Genomic DNA, 21983 nt, shown 5'->3' with positions numbered 1-21983 from the left:
TATATCCGGTGTGGTGGTCTGTTTAGTTAGGAGTCTGAGGGTAGGCCGGCGGGAATATTCAGCTTGTAGCTGACTGTAGCCATGTCGGCGTCTGTGTTGTCGGTCATCTCGCGGTTTTTAGAAGAGTACTTGAGCGCCACACCTCAGCGTTTGAAGTTGTTGGACGCGTACCTCCTGTATATACTGCTGACTGGAGCGCTGCAATTCGGTTATTGTCTCCTCGTGGGGACCTTCCCCTTCAACTCCTTCCTCTCGGGCTTCATCTCTTGTGTGGGGAGCTTCATCCTAGCGGGTAATGATTCTATAAGTGATCTCAATAATAATGTGTTGCTTTGGTGCGTACTTCTATTTCCACACAGTTCCCTGGTGGCTCAGATGGTAAAGCGTCTGCCTACAATGTGGGAGACCCCGGTTCGATCCCTGGGTTGGGAAGATCTCCTGGAGAAGGAAATGGCAACCCACTCCAGTACTCTTGCCTGGAAAATCCTATGGACGGAGGAGCTTGTTAGGCTACCGTCCACAGGGTCGCAAAGAGTCGGACACGGCTGAGCGACTTCACTTCTATTTCCACAGTACTCGGTTCTGTATCAGACCACCGCCTTCTGAAGTTGTGAGGGTAATCTGCATTGCTGTGTTTTTGTGAGTGGGGAAATTGAGGCTCATTCAGGTTGTCGTACCTAACGCCAAAAAGCCGCCGAAGAACTGGACTTAAATCTAGAAACACCTTCATTCTGCTCCTCAACCTGGTGATCCACTTCACTTCATATTGGTCCAGGGAAAACTGCATTTCATCTTTAACTTAAGTTTAACACAGCTTTGAAGTTGGTAAACTTTTAAAACGGAAAACCCAACTCTGAAGCTGTTATTTTACTGTCTTGAACTCAGCTTTCATTCTTATAATTCTATTATTGGTGTGATACAATCCGAAGAATTTTATTTTTCCTTATGCCAAGTCTTTGGGTTTGAGGCTGCTGTGGCTAAAATTGAATTGGCAGACCCCCTAACTTCCTCCCCAATGAGAAGTTGATGGCTTTTCATTGAAGAAAATGCCTAGTGAGAGGGAGTAATGGAGTTCTTGTGGGGGATTGTGATTTCATAGCTGTTGGATAATAGGTAATTGGGTCTAAGAAATGAAAATTGCTTTAGGAAAAAGGATTCAGGGCAATTCATAGTTGCTGTGGAAGGGTATTGGTTGCATTTCTTTTTATTTTTTAAATTTTGTTCTTTTAAAACTTATTTTTAACTGGAGGAGAACTGCTTTACAATGTTGTGTTGGTTTTTGCTATACAGCAGAGTGAATCAACCATAAGGATACCTATATCCCCTCCCTCTTGAAACTCCCTCCCACTTCCACACCCCCATCCCCCATCTCTGGGTTGTCATATAGCACTGGGTTGAGCTCCCTGAGTTACATAGCAGCCTCCCACTAGCTATCTGTTTCACACATGGTAATGTATATGTTTCAGTGCTACTCTCAATTCATCACACCCTTTTCTTCTGCTGTGTCCACAAGTCTACTGTCTGCCTCTCTGTTCTGCCCTGCATATAGGTTCATGAGTACCATTTCTCTGGATTCCATATATATGTGGCAATATATGATATTTGTTTTTTTCTGACTGACTTCACTCGGTTTAACAGGCTCTAGGTACATCCACCTCAGTTCAGCACCCTCAAATCTGTTCCTTTTTATGGCTGAGTAATACTCCATTGTGGAGAAGGCAATGGCACCCCACTCCAGTACTCTTGCCTGGAAAATCCCATGGATGGAGGAGCCTGGTAGGCTGTAGTCCATGGGGTCGCTGGGAGTCGGACACGACTGAGCGACTTCCTTTTCACTTTTCACTTTCATGCATTGGAGAAGGAAATGGCAACCCACTCCAGTGTTCTTGCCTGGAGAATCCCAGGGACGGGGGAGACTGGTGGGCTGCCGTCTATGGGGTCACACAGAGTCGGACACGACTGAATCGATTTAGCAGCGGCAATACTCCATTGTATGTATGTACAGCTTCTTTATCCATTTATCTGTTGACAGGCATCTCGGTTGCTTCCATGTCCTGACTATTGTAAATGGTGCTGCAGTGAGATTTGGAGTACATGTGTCTTTTTGAATTACGGCTTTCTCAGGGTGTATGCCCAGTAGTGGGATTCCTGGGTTATACGGTAGTTTTATTCCTAGTTTTTAAAGTAATCTTCATACTGTTCTCCATAGTGGCTGCCTCAGTTTACATTCCCAACAGTGGAAGAGGGTTTCTCTTCTCCATATCCTCTCCAGCATTTATTGTTTGTATAATACATTTTTTGATGGTGGCCATTCTGACCAGCGGAGAAGGCAATGGCACCCCACTCCAGTGTTCTTGCCTGGAGAATCCCAGGGGCGGGGGATCCTGGTGGGCTGCTGTCTATGGGGTCCCACAGAGTCGGACACGACTGCATTGACTTAGCAGCAGCAGCAGCAGCAGCATTCTGACCAGTGTGAGGTGGTGATACCTCATTGTTTGATTTCTTTAGATCATTTCTCTATTAATGAGCCATGTTGAGCATCTTTTCATGTGTTTATTGGCTGGATTTAGAAAAGGCAGAGGAACCAGAGATCAAATTACCAACATCCGCTGGATCATCAAAAAAGCAAGAGTTCCAGAAGAACATCTAATTCTACTTTATTGACTATGCCAAAGGCTTTGACTGTGTGGATCACAATAAACTGTGGAAAATTCTGAAAGAGATGGGAATACCAGACCACCTGACCTGCCTCTTGAGAAATCTGTATGCAGGTCAGGAAGCAACAGTTAGAACTAGACATGGAACATCAGACTGTTTCCAAATCGGGAAAGGAGTACGTCAAGGCTGTATATTGTCACCCTGCTTATTTAACTAATATGAAGAGTACATCATGAGAAACTAGATGAAGCACAAGCTGGAATCAAGATTGCCGGGAGAAATACCAGTAACCTCAGATATGCAGATGATACCACCTTTACGGCAGAAAGTGAAGAAGGACTAAAGAGCCTCTTGATGAAAGTTAAAGAGGAGAGTGAAAAAGTTGGCATAAAGCTCAACATTCAGAAAACTAAGATCATGCATCTGGTCCCATCACTTCATGGCAAATAGATGGGGAAATAGTGGAAACAGTGTCAGACTTTATTTTTTTCGGCTCCAAAATCACCAATGGTGATTGCAGCCATGAAATTAAAAGACGCTTGCTCCTTGGAAGAAAAGTTATTACTAACCTAGACAGCGTATTAAAAAGCAGAGACATTACTTTGTCAACAAAGGTCCATTTAATCAAAGCTATGGTTTTTCCAGTGGTCATGTATGGATGTGAGAGCTGGACTGTGAAGAAAGCTGAGTGTTGAAGAATTGATGCTTTTGGAGAAGACTCTTGAGAGTCCCTTGGACTGCAAGGAGATCCAACCAGTCCATCCTAAAGGAAATCAGTCCTGGGTGTTAATTGGAAGGACTGATGCTGAAGCTGAAACTCCAATACATTGGCCACCTGATTTGAAGAACTGACTTGCTGGAAAAGACCCTAATGCTGGGAAAGATTGAAGGTGGGAGGAGAAGGGGATGACAGAGGATGAGATGGTTGGATGGCAACACCGACTCAATGGATATGAGTTTGAGTGAACTCTGGGAATTGGTGATGGACAGGGTGGCCTGATGTGCTGCAGTCCATGGGGTCCCAAAGAGTTGGATATGACTGAGCAACTGAACTGAACTGATGCGTCTTTGGAGAAATGTCTGTTTAGGTCTTCTGCTCATGTTTTGGTTGGCTTATTTGTCTTATATTGAGCTGTGTGAGCTGCTTGTATATTTTGGAAGTTAATCCTTTGTCTGTTGCTTTCTCCCATTCTGAGGGTTTTCTTTTTATTTTTGTTTATAATTTCCTTTTCTGTGCAAGTGTTTTTAAGTTTAATTTGGTCCCATTTGTCCTTTTTTGTTTGCATTTCTTTTGACACCTTTGAGCTTACTAACTCTACCACTGCCTTGTGTCTGTTTCTTGTGCTGGGGTTTCTAACTTCCCCAAGTTGTTCTATCTATTGGAAGAGAAGGGAGGAGGTCAGTTTGGCTGAGAAAGGGAATTGTAGGCGATTATGTGGAAAGATTAGGTAGTTCTGGGTGCTAGAACCTTGAGGGCCAGGCCAAGGAGTTTTATCCTGTAGATAATAGGAATGCATCTAAGCATTTAAAACATTTAAAAATGTTTTTAGATTTGACTGAAGGAGAGACTTAAAATTGGTGTTAATGTGTAGGATAAATTGGAGGGGAAAGTTCTCTAACCTGGTTTCCTTAATTTCTTTTTGGTAGTCTGTTCTCTTCCATCCCTTCTGCATGTGTTATTTAGCATATGCTGTTTGGAAATTGACTAGTACATTACAAATCAGTACAGGATCCTGTCACTTTTTTTTTTTTTTTTAAAGCCTGATATTATTTGGGCCCAATGAAAATGATCTGTTTTCTTCTATTCCCTCATGACTGGGGAGACTTACCCATGGTTTCAAGAAGGAGCCAGAGGTAGAAAATTGCCATTGAGAAATCTTTTTTTTTTGTTTGTTTGTTTTGTTCAACAGTTTACAGTGTAGAGGACTTCAATGATAGAATATTTTTCTCTTCCAGACAGATTTCAGACATCCTCAGCAGCTGACTGTTTATCTTGTGGTTAGATATCTCTAGAAGAGACACCTGTCCCCTTTTCAGAATAGCATCCCAGTGTTGGCAGCCTTTCTAGTTTTTCCTTTTTTACTTGATTGAAATACCTCTTTTTGCTCCTTTAAAGTGCTATTTAGGAGGGATGTGTGGAAAACATTAAGACTCTTTAAAATAAGTCTTTGATCTTGAAATCAGTTTTTAAGTAGTTTCACAGCTTTTGTCTATTCTGTTTCCTAATCTTTATGAAATACTTTTGGAATTAACAAAGTTTTGTTTCCCCTGGTTTATAGATCCAAAACGGTTTGAATTTGAAAGACAAGGAGGCCTAATTCAGAGTGTTTTCTTTCTCATGGCAGCTCTTTGGCCGTGAAGACTGGAGTCCAGTGTTTCTTTGGGAATTATCTCTTAGATTCCTAGGCCCATAACTGTTATCAAAGAGATTGGGAGTTTGGCAGCATTATGCCTGACAGTCCTGTTTCTAAATCTCATACCCATTGCTAGCTGTTGTCTTCTGTCACTCAGGCTGTCAATATCTGCTATCTGGACTACTGTAATCTTCCTTATTGATCTCCCAGCCTCTTGTCTCTCCCTCCAGTCCCTCTTCCACTATGTTTGCAGGCTTGATTTGACTTGAAGATCTAACTGTTCTACTCCCCACAGAAAATTTGTCTGTATCCAAAGAGAAATTTAAAAGATTTTTTAATGGTGTAGAGGCTTTTTGTTATCTGGCTCTGGACACATCACAAGCTTCATCTCTTGTCTCCACCTCCTCTGTACTTTATATTCCAGTATTATTGTGTTACTTATTATTCCCTGAACATTCCAAGGTGTATTAGGCTATTTTACCTTTGTTTGATTGCCTGGAAAATTCCTTCACTTCTTAGACAGCTCAAGTGCTGCTTCCCTTTGAGCCCTTGCCTGGGTCTTGAGATTTAGGTCTTCCTCCCATGTTCTGTAGGCGTGTAATGCTCTGTTCATCAATCAGTGCTTATTAATGGATATTCAGTTGTGAGCGTGCCTCTGATAAGTTAAGGAATGTTGAACATTTATATGTCAGGTTTCCTGGCAGGGAACTGAGAATTTAACTATGGAACATGAGGATGTGGTCTCTACTCCCACAGGGTTTACAGTCTGGTGGGAGATGCAGGCAAGTACATGGATATGGTGCAGTGATGGAGAAGTATTGGTGAGAATAGTGGTCCTGTAACACTTCCGTAATACGTTTGCTTTTCCAAGATATGCTTCGTAATTTCTCTCTGCACTCTCACCTGTCTTTTCTCTTTTCCTTTATTCTCAGTTGATCTTGCTTTGTTTTTTTGCTTTCCCTTTCCCAGCAAGGAATCATAGCAGCTCACCTCCACTTGTACCCCTGCTCTCTGACTTCCTGTGATGGTGGATGATATATCCCTTTCCTATCAGAGGCCACCTCCTCCACGTGTGAAGAGCATCTTGATGTCTCTTGCTCACTCAGGGACTCAGCTTCTGTAATCATCCCTCCATTCTGTACCATTAATTTCCCTCCACTGGATCATTCCCATCATACACACATGCTGTAGTTAATTAGAGCATAATTAATTAATCCAATTAAAAATTAATTTGACTCCAGATACCCCTCTAGCTACTGTTCCATTTCTTTTCCATCATCACGGAATTCCTTGAAAAAATAGTCTAGTTGTTGTTTCCGCTTCCTGACTTTCCATTTGCTCTTAACCCACTCTTGGTGGTCTTTCCCCACCACTACAGTGAAACCACTCTTTACATCTTGCCAGATCTAATGGCACACACCTCACCTTGCCTGAATGCTCAGCAACATTTAGCAGTTAACATAGTTGGCTGCTTCCTTCTGAATGAATGAAGTACTTCTCAAAACTTTTACACCACACTCTTCCTGGTGGTTCTTTCTTACCTCATTGGTTTTTCTTTCCTACTGTTTGTGCTAGATGTTTCTCGGTCTGAGGGTGTGGTTCCAGACCCAGTCTCTATTTCTTTCCTTTGCTGCTGCTGCTAAGTCGCTTCAGTCGTGTCCGACTCTGTGTGACCCCATAGACGGCAGCTCACCAGACTCCCCCGTCCCTGGGATTCTCCAGGCAAGAACACTGGAGTGGGTTGCCATTTCCTTCTCCAATGCATGAAAGTGAAAAGTGAAAGTGAAGTTGCTCAGTCGTGTCCGACCCCCAGCCACCCCATGGACTGCAGCCTTCCAGGCTCCTCCATCCATGGGATTTTCCAGGCAGGAGTGTTGGAGTGGGGTGCCATTGCCTTCTCCGTTTAGGTGAATGTAAATAATACCTACGTAACTGCGACTACCACATTAATATTTTCAGTTTTTTTTTTTTTAATTAATTTTATTTTATTTTTAAACTTTACATAATTGTATTAGTTTTGCCAAATATCAAAATGAATCCACCACAGGTATACATGTGTTCCCCATCCTGAACCCTCCTCCCTCCTCCCTCCCCATACCATCCCTCTGGGTCGTCCCAGTGCACTAGCCCCAAGCATCCAGTATCGTGCATTGAACCTGGACTGGCATCTCGTTTCATACATGGTATTTTACATGTTTCAATGCCATTCTCCCAAATCTTCCCACCCTCTCCCTCTCCCACAAAGTCCACAAGACTGTTCCATACGTCAGTGTCTCTTTTGCTGTCTCGTATACAGGGTTGTCGTTACCATCTCTCTAAATTCCATATATATGCGTTAGTATACTGTATTGGTGTTTTTCCTTCTGGCTTACTTCACTCTGTACAATAGGCTCCAGTTACTCAGCCATTAAAAAGAATACATTTGAATCAGTTCTAGTGAGGTGGATGAAACTGGAGCCTAATATTTTCAGTTTTAACCTGTTCCCTGAATTCCAAATTAGTAAGTCCAGTTGCCCACTTGACACCTTCACTTGATGTCTAACACACAACTCCAAATTGAACCTTCCGGCCCAACCATCTCTCTTCGCCAGTCAGAACATAGTGTCAATGTTGGTTAAATTGTTGAAGCTAAAAATTTAGGAGGTTTTCTTGATGCCTTGATTTCTCTTATCTCCCACATCCATTACATTAGCAAGCCCTTTTCCAAAACACAGCCTGTATCTCTCCACTTCTGTCCATTTTATTACCATTGCCCAAGCTCTTTGGCTTCTACATGACTCTTTTGTTTCTTTAACTCTGCAAACCATTCTCTATATTGCAGTTCTACCATCCTTAGAAAATGTAAATCAGATTATTTTACTCAAAACTTAGAAATATTACTCTATTGCTCTTAGAACTACATCTAGAGTCTTTACTGAAGCTTACAAAACCCCACTGGATTTGGCCCTTGTCCCCCTCTTGCCCTTGATCATGAGTCTAGTCAGTCTGACATGTTGTACCTAGAGCATGTCAACATTGTTCTTGCTGCCTGGAACGCTCTGCCCCTAGATCTTTCCATAGTTGGCTCCTATCAAATTTTGGTCTTAAAATAGCACCTTGTTAGAGAGATCTTCTGTTACCAGCAAATAAGAAATAGCTTCCTAGTCACTCTTCTATTACCTTGTTATCTTTAGAGCATGTATCTCTACCTCATATTTCTTTATTTGTTTTCTTGTTTATTATGTTTCTCTTCATTGAAGTGTAAGTTCTTTGGGAGCCAGACTCTTGTCTTATTCTGTGCCAAAATCCTAGCACACTGCATGGCACATAGATGCTCAGTAAATATTTTGCTGAATAAATGAGCATTTAAGGAGATAAATTAGAACCACTAAAATGGAGCAAGCTGCCTCAGGGGGTAGTACGTTTCCATTTTTGGAAGTGCTCAGGGAGAGACTGTGTGGGGGTTGTTTCTTGAACAGAGGGCTTTCATGATGACTCAGACAGTAAAGAATCTACCTGCAATGCAAGAGATGCGGGTTTGATCCCTGGGTTGGGAAGATCCCTTGGAGAAGGGAATGGCAACCCACTCCAGTATTCTTTTTGCCTGGAGAATTCTATGGACTACAGTCTATGGGGTCGCAAAGTGTTGGACATGCCTGAGAGACTAACACTTTTCGAACAGGCTTTCTTTGCCTTTTTTTTCACCCCTGCATGTGGGGGATATGTTGCCTCTGTGATAACACAGGCTCTGGATGGTTTGTAATTCTCTACCTGGGCATGACTTATCAGATTCTGGAAATGGTAAGTATATTTTGAAATGATTCCCAGCTGATTCATGCAGCCCTCTTGGCATACCCATCCCCACCACCTCTTGGGCATTTTGTGCTTCGTAAGGGATGTTGGTCTCTATGACATTCAGGGTCCTTTGCATCTCTGCAAGATTCTGACTTTTACGTTATTATTGAAGTAAGTTCGGTTACTGTGATTGTGAAAATGGTAACATCAATTCATTTTCTTATCCACCTTCATGTGGAGTTTCTCTTCCCTTTTGCATTTTCTTTTCCATTCTCGAGCATTACTCTACTCCCACCTTCCACCCCAGTCGCCGCTGATAATTGTGTTTGGTATCTCTTTCCCCAGATTTTTTCCTACATTCCAAGAAAAATGAGAAAATATATTTACTTTAAGAGAAATATGGAATAGAAGAGTAGAATATTTTTGGCTCTTTTTCAATTAATGTATTTTAGATATCTTTACTGTCAACCTATTGAGAATTCACCTCATTCTTTTGAATAATTGCATGGGGTTTTATTGCATGTCTGTAGTGTAATTTATTTAAATAATCCCTTGATGTCATTTGGACTGTTTTCACTTTTTTTTTCAGCTTTAGGTACATGCTGTTAGAATGTCCTTGTTCTGTAAGATAAATTCTTAAGTTAAAAGGTGGCAACATTTTAAACATTAATAGATGTTGCTAGTTGCCCTGGCAAATGGATGAAGCAAGCTGTACTTGCCCCAGCAGATTTTAATTGGCCACCCTTGTTTCAGTCAGTGTCGTTCATGTTTTGAAGAGTCCAGTTTCCTGAAAACATCAGGGCTGTTTCCATGTTTAAGCATAATGACAACTCTGTTGCCATAGTGATGGACTCTTGAGAACTAGTCTAGTAGTTTTCTGATCTTTGGATTAGATCTTAGTTCGTTGCCTTCTCTTGGTTAGTGGTAAAATGGATGCTCAGTTCAGGTCAGTCACTCAGTTGTGTCCGACTCTTTGTGACCCCATGGACTGCAGCACACCAGGCCTCCCTGTCCATCACCAACTCCCGGAGTTTACTCAGACTCCTGTCCATTGAGTCGGTGTTGCCATCCAACCATCTCATCATCTGTCATCCCCTTCTCTTCCCACCTTCGATCCTTCCCAGCATCAGGGTCTTTTCCAGTGAGTCAGTTCTTCACATCAGGTGGCCAAAATATTGGAGTTTCAGCTTCAGCATCAGTCCTTCCAATGAACACCCAGGACTTATCTCCTTTAGGATGGACTGGTTGGATCTCCTTGCAGTCCAAGGGACTCTCAAGAGTCTTGTCCAACACCACAGTTCAAAAGCATCAATTCTTTGGCGCCCAGCTTTCTTTATAGTTCAACTCTCACATCCATACATGACTACTGGAAAAACCATAGCCTTGACTAGATGTACCTTTGTTGACAAAGTAACGTCTCTGCTTTTTAATATGCTGCCTAGGTTGGTCATAGCCTTTCTTCCAAGGAGCAACTACCTTTTAATTTCATGGCTGCAGTCACCATCTGCAGTGATTTTGGAACCCCCCAAAATAAAGTCTGTCACTGTTTCCGCATCTATTTGCCATGAAGTGATGGGAACAGATGCTAGTCTGAAGTAAATTTAAGTTCTGTAATCATTTGTCACAGGTAGAAAGATATTTTGGAAAAGTGTATCCCTAGAACTTTCTTTTCATGTCAAATGGTCACTTTGGCTACAGTATCAGGTTGGAATCTTCAAGGGTACAGAAGGTGGCAATGGAGAGTTCTCTGTCAGAGCTGTGTAATTTAGATCTCTTGCCTTTTTTGAGACCAGCAGCTGCTAGAACTGGGAGATCAAAGATTATAACTGTGAGGTCCTCGTGTATACGCATCTCTGCCGTCTAATATACATGTTCTGTTGGAAATAATTCACAACTTTATAACTGGGTCTCAGCCTGCCTCCTTTGTTACTCCTTTGTTACTCCCTCAAGTACATCTCAGTCTTAAAAAGTTTATAAACTTAAGTCAGGAGATAAGAGAGTTCTCAAGATTTTCTGGTTGTATATATATTTTTTCTAAGTAAGCCTTTGATTTTTAGTTTAACTCTGAGAAGTCATATTGTTCCCTTTAACAAACAACAGCAGAAAATTTAAGTGTACAACTTGATGAACTTTAAAAAATTTACCCTTTTAACCACTACCACATCAAGATATAGAACATTACCAGTACCCTAAAGGTCTCTCCGCATGCTTTCCAAGTCATCTCTCCTGTGAAAGATTAAAAACCATTATCCTGACTTGTATTACTGTAGATTGTTTTTGGCCGGTTTTAAGCTTTGTAGAAGTAGAATCATAAGAATGTACTTTTTGGCGTCTGGATTGTGTTGCTCATCATGATATTTGTGGAAATCCATGATGTGAAGTTCTTTCATTGCTTTATGGTATCTGTTGTATGCATATGCCATAATTTACCCATTTTACTGTTTTGTTTGTGGGTTTTTTTTTTTTTTTTTTGGGTTGCTCAACTTGTGAGATCTTAGTTCTCCAACCAGGGATGGAATCTGGGTCCTTGTCAGTGAAAGTGCTGAGTCCTAACCACTGAACTGCTGGAGAATACCCCCTGTTTTACCATTGATAGGTATTAGATTGCATCCATTTGGGGGCCACCGTCGGTATCATTCCTGTACACGTCTTTTGATGGACTTGGTATCACTTCTGTTAGAATAGAATTATTGGGTCAGGGGGTCTGAGTATGTGCATTAGTCATACATGTTACATACTTGATAATCATTTTTGTGTTTTTGTTCTTGTACAGTTTGTCTGAGAATACAGATCAACCCACAAAACAAGGCGGATTTCCAAGGCATCTCCCCAGAGCGAGCCTTTGCTGATTTTCTCTTTGCCAGCACCATCCTTCACCTTGTCGTCATGAACTTCGTTGGCTGAATCATTCCTGTTTACTTAACTGAGGAGGAGGAGACTAGAAGAATGTAAGTGATGATCTTAGCACTTATCACATGGTGTTGATTTTAGGAATAGAGATTGGAGGGCTGGTTTTGATCATGGTTGGCAGAGTTCCCATAGTGCTGATGAGAGGTTTGCAGAATTTTCCATATTGGCCTGCAAAGTTTGTGTTAATATCATCATGATTCATCAGTGCTGCTGATCTTGGTCATTGCCTTCTCTTCTCACTGTTCTGGAAATCATTAAGATAAGGAGAAAATGGGAGATTGCTTGTAGCTAATACATTAATTTCTGCACCAATAACCCCATGAAAATAACTCTGAGATCTTAGAAGAGACATAAATTGTAGATTTTGGTTTTAGTTTTGCTCTATAATTTTTTCTCAGATGACTTCAAGTGCTGGGCCATTGTTCCCATAGTACCTAGTATAGTGCTTACACCTGATACATGTATAGTACATGCTAAATGAATGATAGCTTCATGATGACAGCTTCTTGCTAATATATGTGCTGAATTAAAAATTAATGGGAAAATTGGATTAGCTTGGGAGAACACCTTAAAATATAAGATGAGATGCTATTTGGTTCATTTGTCAGTTTTCCTTTTTTTTTTTTTTTAGCAGTAGAGCTCTTTTATTTCCTAAGTATCTCAATCAGTTCAGTGCAGTTGCTCAATCATGTCCGACTCTTTGCGACCCCATGAACTGCAGCACGCCAGGCCTCCCTGTCCATCACCGACTCCCGGAGTCCACCCAAACTCATGTCCATTGAGTCGGTGATGCCATCCAACCATCTCATCATCTGTCATCCTCTTCTCCTGCTGCCCTCAATCTTTCCCAACATCAGGGTCTTTTCAAATGAGTCAGCTCTTCGCATCAGGTGGCCAAAAGTATTGGAGTTTCAGCTTCAACGTCAGTCCGTCCAGTGAGCACCCAAGACTGATCTCCTTTAGGATGGACTAGTTGGATCTCCTTGCAGTCCAAGGGATTCTCAAGAGTCTTCTCCGACACCATAGTTCAAAAGCATCAATTCTTCTGCGCTCAGCTTTCTTTATAGTCCAACTCTTACATCCATACATGACAATGGGAAAAACCATAGCCTTGACTAGATGGACCTTTGTTGACAAAGTAATGTCTCTGCTTTTTAATATGCTGTCTAGGTTGGTCATAACTTTTCTTCCAAGGAGCAAGCGCCTTTTAATTTCATGGCTGCAATCACCATCCGCAGTGGTTTTGGAGCCCAAAAAATAGAATCTCAATATATAAAATGGCAGAGGAGCCAGGGTTGTTTTGATTGACAGAGTTGAAAAGCCCTCTTTACTTGGGCTCTCCTTGTGTGTAGTATGCCCTCCCCTCCATCCTTCCCTCCTAAGCAGAATCCTAAAGCTCTGAGAAGCACTTGACTTTGTATTAATACTTATTTTATATATGAGGAAAGAGAGTTCCAGAACAGTCTAGTAGGTTTCCTTGGCCATGCAGCTCAGTGTTAGCAGAGCAGTGTCCTAGTCCAGTGGTGCTCTTCCAGTATCCTATGTTGCCTACTGATGAGTAAATGCACTCTATTCTCCGCCTTTCCCTACAGAATTAAATGTTGCTATTACTGGGGTAGAGAAAAGAGAACCTTAGGAAATGTTACCGTCTCTGGGGGAAGAGGCCCAACCTCTTTCTGTTGTACTTGGAAAGCTGTCATTTTTGTATTAATCAGAAATCTAACACATGAGTTACAACAGCCATGGGCAAGGTAAATGTAATAATGTGACTGTACTTCAGTTTCTATCATAAGTCAATCAGTTCCTTAGTATATTACATAAAGCCTTTCCATTTTTTATATTGTCTCAAAAACAGTTCTGTTAGTTCAGGTGAAGTTTCACTTTTGGCAATAGTTAAGTTGACAGAGATGGTTTCTATCAGTGAAAGAGGTTGAGAACCATTTCTTTCTACTATCCTAATACAGTTGAATTTTTTGGAGACCTGATCAGGACTTGAATTGTTCTCTCATATGCCAGTCAATGCCTTGATACTGGGAATACAAAGAAAAGGAAAACATAGTTCCTGCCTTCAAGAAGTGAACAGTCTAATGGAGAAGCCGTGTACCCACAGCAGTTAGAGCCATGCTAAAGACCTGAACAGAGTGCTGTGGGGGCTGAGAGAAGGTGGCTGCCATACTATCTGGGAGCAGAGGCCGCAGGCGAGGTGTCTGACCAGTGACAGCTTCTTCAGTGCAGGTGGAAAACTTAGCCAAAAACACTGACCTTCATTGACCTGTGAACGTCCTGAGTAACCCTTGGGCTCCGATAGTAAACTTGCTGGAAAGGTCATAAGTCTTCTGATTGCCTTCCTCTAAAAGCAATGCCTTACTTTAGAGCAATGCCTTAGTCTAAAAAGTAAATGCCTTAGTTTTTTCTAGATGAGTCATGGTGGTGTATGCTTTAACAAGGGGACAGAGCATACAGTCCAAGGATGTTCTCTAGGATCAGGGAGATGCCAAATCATGAAAAATTATTTCTTAGGGCTGTCATGATTGGAAGAGGACTCTGCTGCAGAGAGCCTAGTATTTCAAAATTATGACAAAAACAGACAAAAAAGCAGGCTTGGCAGAAACTGAGTCTGCATACTACAGACCATATTAACGACCTAGGGCCACCTGTTCAGCTGGGAATTATGGGTCCAGGGTACAGCATAATCTTCCAATCCCAGATTACAGTGTTAAATCATTCTATAGAGGGTGTATTCATAGAGAAGTTCTTCTGTGGGGGACTCATCAGGGTTTTTTGTTCCCAGAGATCTTTCATTTGACATACAGTATACTGTCCTGCTCTCAATCTTCAAATAGACATTTTTCTGCTCTTTTTCTGTGTTTCTAATTCAGTTCTATGTGCAGTGTCCTAAAACACTTTTAAAAATGGTTTTTAAGTGAGTTTTCAATATTTATATCAGAGGGTACAACAAAAATTTAATACTTTCCATTTTTGCCAAGTATGTTGGAAGTTGGGTATAAAAAGGATAAACATATATAGCGTACTGCTCTTTGTGAATTTCGGGGTAGCATTTAAAACCAGCAGCGACTTTGAAAAAGGCAGATCAGAAGAAAATGGCATTGAGTTAAATAAATGTTTTCAAGGAGAAGTAAGGAAGTTAGCAGATAGTGAATGCTCACATGGATCAGGTTTTAAGTGCTTCTTATTCTGTTTTATTTTCAGAACAACCTCTTGAGGATAAACTTGCTTATTCCATTTATGAACGGGAAACTAAGATTCAAAGAGCCTTACCGGAAATCTTTTAAGTTTGATAATCCAGTCTGATGTAAAAAAATGTTTTTAATCTCTATTTTCGCTTGTGTTACTTGCTCAATTTTGTCCGACTCTGCATCCCCACAGACTGTAGCCCACCAGGCTCCTTTGTCCATAGGGATTCTTCAGGCAAGGGTACTGTAGTGGGTTGCCATTTTCTTCTCCAGGGAATCTTCCCGACACAGGGAAACCTGGGTCTCCCGCACTGCAGACAGATTCTTTACCATCTGAGCCACCAGGGAAGCCCTAATTTTTGCTTAAAATTGCTTATTATAGGAACTTCCCTGGTGGTCTAGTGGCTAAGATTCCGTGCTCCCAATGAAGGGGGCTGGGTTCGATCCTTGTCAGAGAATTAGATTCTACATGCCGAAACTAAGAGTTCCTTCACCACAAGTGAGGTTCCTGTACCTCAACTAAAGATCCTGCGTGCTGCAATGAAGATTGAAGATCCTGCGTGCTGCAACCAAGACCCGGGGCAGTCAATAAATACATACATAAATATATATATATGTAAATCAGCCTTAAAAAATTGCTTATTATAAAGTATTTGACAATTGCACAGTCAGAGAAATGTGTTTAAAATGGCCACAGTTATTTTACCACCATCATTTCCTTTATTACTTACTTTCTTTGCTTGTATGGCAATGTTAAAAATACAGAAAAGTACAGAGAATAATATAACACCCCCATGTTCATTACTTGCAATGAACAGATTTTGAACAGAAACTAAGCTAAAGTTCCTTTGAATCCCTCCAGTCCCCATTGTTTCCCTCTGCTGTAAGACTTTACTGTCTTCTTGAAGTTTATAAATATATAAAAACTGTTAACACAACCTTATCCAAACTTCAGACTTTGTGGCCCCCTGAAAACATGTCCAGAGATAGCAGAGTGAGACACCTGTGGTAAAAGTTGGCTGTTCAGTTGGCAACACTGGTATAGGTGGCCATTGCTGGGTTCAAGAATAGACTTCATAATATTTAAAAAATTATAAAAAGGAAAAATGCTCCTGGTGAGCTTCTGAGTTGGGAGAATCCATGCACCTCTAAAGTGATGGTATTTGGCACTTAGGTGGCAGTAAGTCTATTTTGAATGCATCATATTCAATAGATTTGAATATTTAAAGATTTACATAACTACAGGTGAATATTTCCTGTTTTGTTTTTCCATGTCTCCTTGTGAAATTCTTTTCGGAAAATGTCAGCCTACCTCAGGTGTTCGGAAGGGAAGAGAGACTTAGCTACATTGGATCACAGCTTGGGAAGGGAAGTTCCTGATGACTCGGCCCTGCATCAGGGGGAAGAGTGAGCAGGGCTTTGACAAAGGGACAGACCTGGGCTTGGAAGTGTGCTTAGCCTGGGGGAGATAGTTTGCCACCAGCTTGTGCTGAAACCTTGTTAGTGTTAACTTTGTTTTTATGGTGGAGGCTGTTTCTACAGGTCTTTAAAAATTCATAGTGTTTAATCCTGGCTGAAGCGAGGGTGCTACAAGGCTGGGCAGAACATAACTCTGGGAATTATATTCCAACAAGCAATTGCTGTTGGCTTTTCGAATTCATCAGTAAATATCAGTACTATAGTAATCTAGAAAATTACCTCTAAAGGGAATCTTAATGTGATTTTTTAGGCTCTACTGCCACCTAGTGGCTTGTAGATTTCACTGCTGAGAGAGTATACTACAAGCTCAAAAGAGAAACTGAGTTTAGGGGAAGAGACCACAAATACCTTTGTGATAAAACCTAGTTTCTTTCCAGTCACAGGAGGGCAGCAGAGGTCCAGGTGGGCCTAGATGTTAGGTGGGGGTTGCTTTACATTCTGACCAGAAGTGGGCAGTGTCGAGTGAGGCACAAAAGGGCATGCAACCTTACAGTGACCCTAGGATTCTGTTACATGTGAAGACCAAGTGCACAGTGGCCCACAGATGTACTTTTTATTTCTTTTTCTTATCTTGTCAGTTCAGGAGCTCCCATTTTGGCTTATTCTAGACCTGTTTCTCACTTGATGGACGGGAGTTGGTGATGGATAGGGAATCCTGGCGTGTTGCAGTCCATGGGGTTGCAAAGAGTTGAACACAACTGAGTGACTGAACTGAACTGAACTGGGGCCTGGTTTTACTCTTCTCCTGGCAGCCAGCTTTAAGTTTGTGTGTGTGTGAGGGGTTAGTGTCTATTTCATTTTCTCTGTGACATTTCACCTTATATTGAATTAGCCATCAGATAAGTTCTGAAAAAGGGGAATACTCTAAATTTGTAGAAGACATTTTGAGTTAGCATAGTCTTTTTCAACCCCCCTTTTTTTCCTTGGTTGGAGAATGAGCTTAGTTTTTTTACCTATTCTTAAAACCTTGAATCTGCTTATTTTTTTACAAAAAAACTCCTGATAACTGATGACTTTTAATTGGTGATTTTGCTCTATTTTTTATTTGGTTCATTGAAAACCAGCAAAAAAAAAAAAGAGGGACTATCAGGTAGATTTTTTTTTTTTTTAATTTTGTTCTGTTTTTTAAATTTGGCTGAGCTTTGTGTCTTATGGAGTCCTAGTTCCTGACTAGGATGGAGCCTGGGCCCCGGTAGTGAAAGTGCTGAGTCCTAACCACTGGACCGCCAGGGGACTGCTACAGATTTGTGTTTATGAAGTCCCTGCCTTATTTTCTCTACCCTTGCAGCTCAGATGATTCCTGCTGCAAGGCATTCTGCCCCCAGGTTGCATAGGAGCCTCTTGGGGCTCTCTCGGTCCCCGGTGCCTGCCCCTAATGCTGCACTTACCATACACTTATGAAACCATTCATTTTCCTGTCTCTCCCACTGGACTCTCAAATGCCCAGGGAATAGGACCTTAGAGCTTAGCACAGAGCTAATAGTCATAGTGCATGTTTGGTGTGTAAATCATTTTCAGCAGCAAGAACTGCTGTATAAAATGGCTGTATCCTTAGTTATGTGGATGCTCAGACATGAGGAATGTGCTGTAGAAGAACGAAGCCAAGGAAACAGTCCGCATGAAGGGTGGTAGAGTGGGGCACGAGCAGGAGACTAGAAGTCAGAAGACCTGTGTTGTAGACTTTGCTGTGCTGTTAACTAGTTGGATGGAGAAATAAGCTTGTCGCTGAGCCCTCATTTCCCCTATCTTTACAGGAAGGGAATTGACCTGAGTGGTCATCAGAGTCTCTTGCAGTTGTTGAAGCCTCTGATTAATAGTATTCATGATAGTCCCATTGTGTTTGAGGAGGATCACACTGTGTGGATCCTCAGCTGAGCATTGCTTTTTTTTCCCCTGCTTTTTTCCTTTAGTTTTTGCTTTTTATACATTACCAGGTTTTCATCATCAGGGTGGTGGAAAGTTAAAAATGCACAATGTTTGTATAAAGCCTTTTACAAAATTAGACATTTGTTGAATGTTTTACCTCTATCACATGACCAGGTTTGCAGGACTCACACATTCCACGTGCACTTTTATACACAGCAACCTGTGTTATCCCCCAGCTCACGCTGGGGTCAGTTCAGTCCAGTCGCTCAGTCGTGTCCGACTCTTTGTGACCCCATGGACTGCAGCACGCCAGGCCTCCCTGTCCATCACCAACTCCCGGAGCTTGCTCAAACTCATATCCATCGAGTCAGTGACCCATCCAACCATCTCATCCTCGGTCATCCCCTTCTCCTCCTGCCTTCAATCTTTCCCAGCATCAGGGTCTTTTCCAATGAGTCAGTTATTCACATCAGGTGGCCAAAGTATTGGAGTTTCAGCTTCAGCATCAGTCCTTCCAATGAATATTCAGGACCGATCTCCTTTAGGATGGACTGGCTGGATCTCCTTGCAGTCCAAGGGACTCTCAAGAGTCTTCTCCAACACCACAGTTCAAAGGCATCAATTCTTTGGCACTCAGCATGGCACTCAGCATGCTGGGATGGAGGTAGACAAATAGTAGTAATCCCTTTCTATACATGAGGTAAGAAAACCTTGATGAAATTTAAATTAATTTGTCCAGGGCCTGGAACTAGTAAGTGACTGAGTAGGAACTCGTTAACTGACATTTTTACTCCAAACTTTTATATTCCTTCTTCTCTATAGTGTTCAAAGACTTTTGGATGATAAATATATATGTCTTGTTAGAAGGTTTCTTTTAACAGTATCAAAGTTGCTTCTCTTTTTTAAATGGGAAAAACTTAGAGGTAAATGTTTCTGCACAGTAAGTCATCTTTAATATGATCTGGAAGAAATGGAGGAGAATGCACATCAGGAAACCTGACTTTATCTCAAGAGGGTGACCCTGGGCCAGCGCTGTCCAATAGAACTTTGCTTTGGGCAAACTTGAGCCTGCAGCTGCCCAGCATGGTAGCTACTGGTCACATGTAGTTAGTTATTAAGCATTAGAGATGTGGCTATGTAACTGAGGCACTATTTGTTTTTCCTTTTTGGCCACACCCCGACATGTGGAATCTTAGTGCCCTGACCAGGGATTGAGCGCACACCCCTTGCACTGGAAGCACAGAGTCTTAACTACTGGGCCGCCAGGGATGTCTAAGACACTGAAATTTTAATTTTATTTAATGTTAACTCAGTTTGAATAGTCACCTGCGGCCAGTGGCTGTGGTGTTGGACAGCACAGCTTTGGACAGATCTGTCAGACTCTCAGATGGCAGTTGCCTCATCTGTAAGATGAGAAGACTAGATGCGCGTTCATTCCTATTTTCTCCAATTTTAGTTTTAATTGGGTGAGTAGAATCTAGGATGAGATGGATTTGAAGGCAAATCGGTATTTGAGCATATCTGCTCAGTGCTGGTGTCTGAATAGACATGGTGCTGAGGAAACAGACATTCCAAATGGAAATGACCCTGTCTGGCATCATCTTTTGTGACTTCACAGAGAGTAAGTATTTTGAATAGTTCTTTGTGTTGTGCCTTGCTTTCTCTTGAGATGACGGGAACAGGTTGATGGAACGGTGCTATCTTTCCTGCTCGGGTGGACAGACGGAAGAAGCCATGCTCACTCTCCTGGCTTCCACTTTACATATCTTGTTATCAGGGGAGGACACTTTATTAGTCAGTTTCCTGAAACCTTTATCCCCTGGTTAACAGTTGAAATCATTCTTCTGACCTGGTGAATCGTTCACTTTTGTTGAGCTAATAATTCAAAGACTCCTAGAAGCTCTGCTTTTAGAATACTGTCTGGTAAATATACTTTTGCCTTAAAGGAGCAGATCTATGTAAATAGGAATTTTCTGAAAACCATTTTCAAAGAAATTTACTCTCATGAATCATTTTCTTGCCTTTTAGATGGACCAGTCCCAATGTCTTAGATTTAAATGTTTTAATATCATAAGATCTCAAAACTTGACTTTCCTAGTAAATGAGGATTTCTCTTAGCATTCTCAGGGGGTCAGGGCTCTTCCCGGAAGTGGCCAGTGCTCTAGTCCTCTCTCACCTTGGCTGTTAGCACTGATGTGATAGTCTGTTGTCAGAGAGTTTGCTTAAGAAATTTGATGGAGTGAATAGGTGAGTTTCAGGAGATCTGTTTGTTCTTTGTTTGGCACTGTGATCACTTTTGCTCCCCAATTTTTGCTCTTTGTTTTACATATTTCTTCTAATTCCACTGATGCAGGAATGTTCTGCAATTATGTAGCATTTCTGTAAGTGCCATTGTTAGTGAAATGACAATCTGGCTAGGAGTGTAAGATCTTTCCTTTACACTCTGATGCTAGAATCTCCGGATCACCTGAACCAATACACAAAGTAAGGTGGTGCCTTTTCACGTAGGGGGTAGCCCCCCTCTTCTGAAAGGTGGGATTTCCCAACATTTCTCAAATCATGACACACATGGAAGATGGCACACTGCAGGAAAGTGGGCTGCTTGCGGCTGGGGACTCTGGGGTGCCTAGAGCCAAGGGGTTACCCCTGGCCACGCTGGGTTGGAGCACACTGTGTGGGTAGCCCTCCCAGAGGGATGAGAAAGAAAGCCACTTCTCGGGGTTATTCTCTACCTCGTTCTTTCCAAAAATAGTCTTACCTTTAAGTGAAAATTATTCCTTCTCTTTTGGTCCTTTGTTAAACCTGAGGTTGGGGATCTTTTTCTGGGTTTTTCGAATTCTTCTTTCTTCCACTCCCCACCACTCCCACCCCAATGATAAATTAGTGCTTTATAAGCTTTCTAAATCTAGAAAAGTTCTTTAGGTTAAGTTGCAGCCCTCTCACCACAGAGAGGGTTTGTGGATCAGGAAGGTCAGAGTGACTTATATGAAGTCACACAGCTGATTAATTGTAGAGCCAGTGTTAGAACTGCGTCTACAGTTCCAAGTCATCTATATCTTGGAATTGAGATTTGAGCATTAGTTTTTATGGATACTTCTGTAAAATGTTCATTGAAAAATACTCGCTTTATTTTGGTTGTTCTAGCCTGGTTTAAATACTTTCCAGAACTGGGGAACCCTGTAACTGCCTTTGTCTATACAGGTTTAGAATTTAGGTTAAAGGATTTGACGCACTGTCTGTAGTATCACAAGACATTTTAGAAACCATGAATATCTCTTCTTACCTCTCTGCTTCTTTCTTTCAGGTTCACTTTTTAATTTCCCCTGGATAAGAGCTCTTTGAGATGGCAGTTTGCTGGACACATGGATTTTCTTCAGATTTATGCTCACTACCAACTCCTTGGGGTGCAGCTGGAGAGCCTAGAGAAGTTCCCTAGGTTCCTTCCGAGCCAGAACAGCTTTGTAATAAGCATTTGTTAGCACAGCTTCTGCCTTCCACGAAGTGTAACCTTTTTGCCTTCCAAATTAAAAAGTTCCATGCCACTCCTTCTCTGCCTCTGGCTGTGTGCTTTGGTATTAAAATCCTTTTCCTTCAGTCCTCTGTGCAGATTTCTTTAGGAGTTGATAACTTGCAACTGTGAATCTACCTCCATGTTTTCGTTCAGTGTATTGGAAGTTAATGACAAAAGGCAGCTCTGACAACCCTGGGAAAGGAGAGCCCTTTGTCTTTTCCCTGGAGCTGGTTATCC

At 41.7% G+C, this 21983-nt stretch overlaps 1 protein-coding gene across 2 annotated transcripts; it reads left to right on the top strand.

The window, feature by feature from the left end:
• The first annotated feature begins 1 nt into the window (after position 1).
• DAD1 (defender against cell death 1) lies at positions 2 to 21780 on the top strand. Of its 2 annotated transcripts, none has more exons than XM_086322315.1 (3): positions 2 to 292; positions 11560 to 11734; positions 21540 to 21780. In XM_086322315.1, exons 1-2 carry the CDS (start codon positions 82 to 84, stop codon positions 11688 to 11690), a joined length of 342 nt encoding a protein of 113 aa, XP_086178441.1. In that variant the 5' UTR covers positions 2 to 81; the 3' UTR covers positions 11691 to 11734; positions 21540 to 21780. The 2 variants fall into 2 exon arrangements, with proteins under 2 accessions (XP_086178441.1, XP_086178442.1); XM_086322316.1 differs by lacking the exon at positions 21540 to 21780 and adding an exon at positions 14907 to 15033.
• Positions 21781 to 21983: the final 203 nt, after the last annotated feature.

Source organism: Bos grunniens, chromosome 10 (genome assembly GCF_055505025.1).
Source record: "Bos grunniens cultivar Pamir isolate PY7600 chromosome 10, Bosgru_T2T1.0, whole genome shotgun sequence".
NCBI classification, from domain to species: Eukaryota; Metazoa; Chordata; class Mammalia; order Artiodactyla; family Bovidae; genus Bos; species Bos grunniens.
The sequence above is the reverse complement of the archived record's forward strand: the minus strand, read 5'-3'. Positions and strand labels throughout refer to the sequence as shown.

Coding starts and splice junctions, on each gene's coding strand:
- DAD1 (XM_086322315.1), top strand. CDS start 82: ATGTCGGCGTCTGTGTTGTCGGTCATCTCGCGGTTTTTAGAAGAGTAC. Junction 293..11,559: donor GGGGAGCTTCATCCTAGCGG/GTAATGATTCTA, acceptor GTTCTTGTACAG/TTTGTCTGAGAATACAGATC.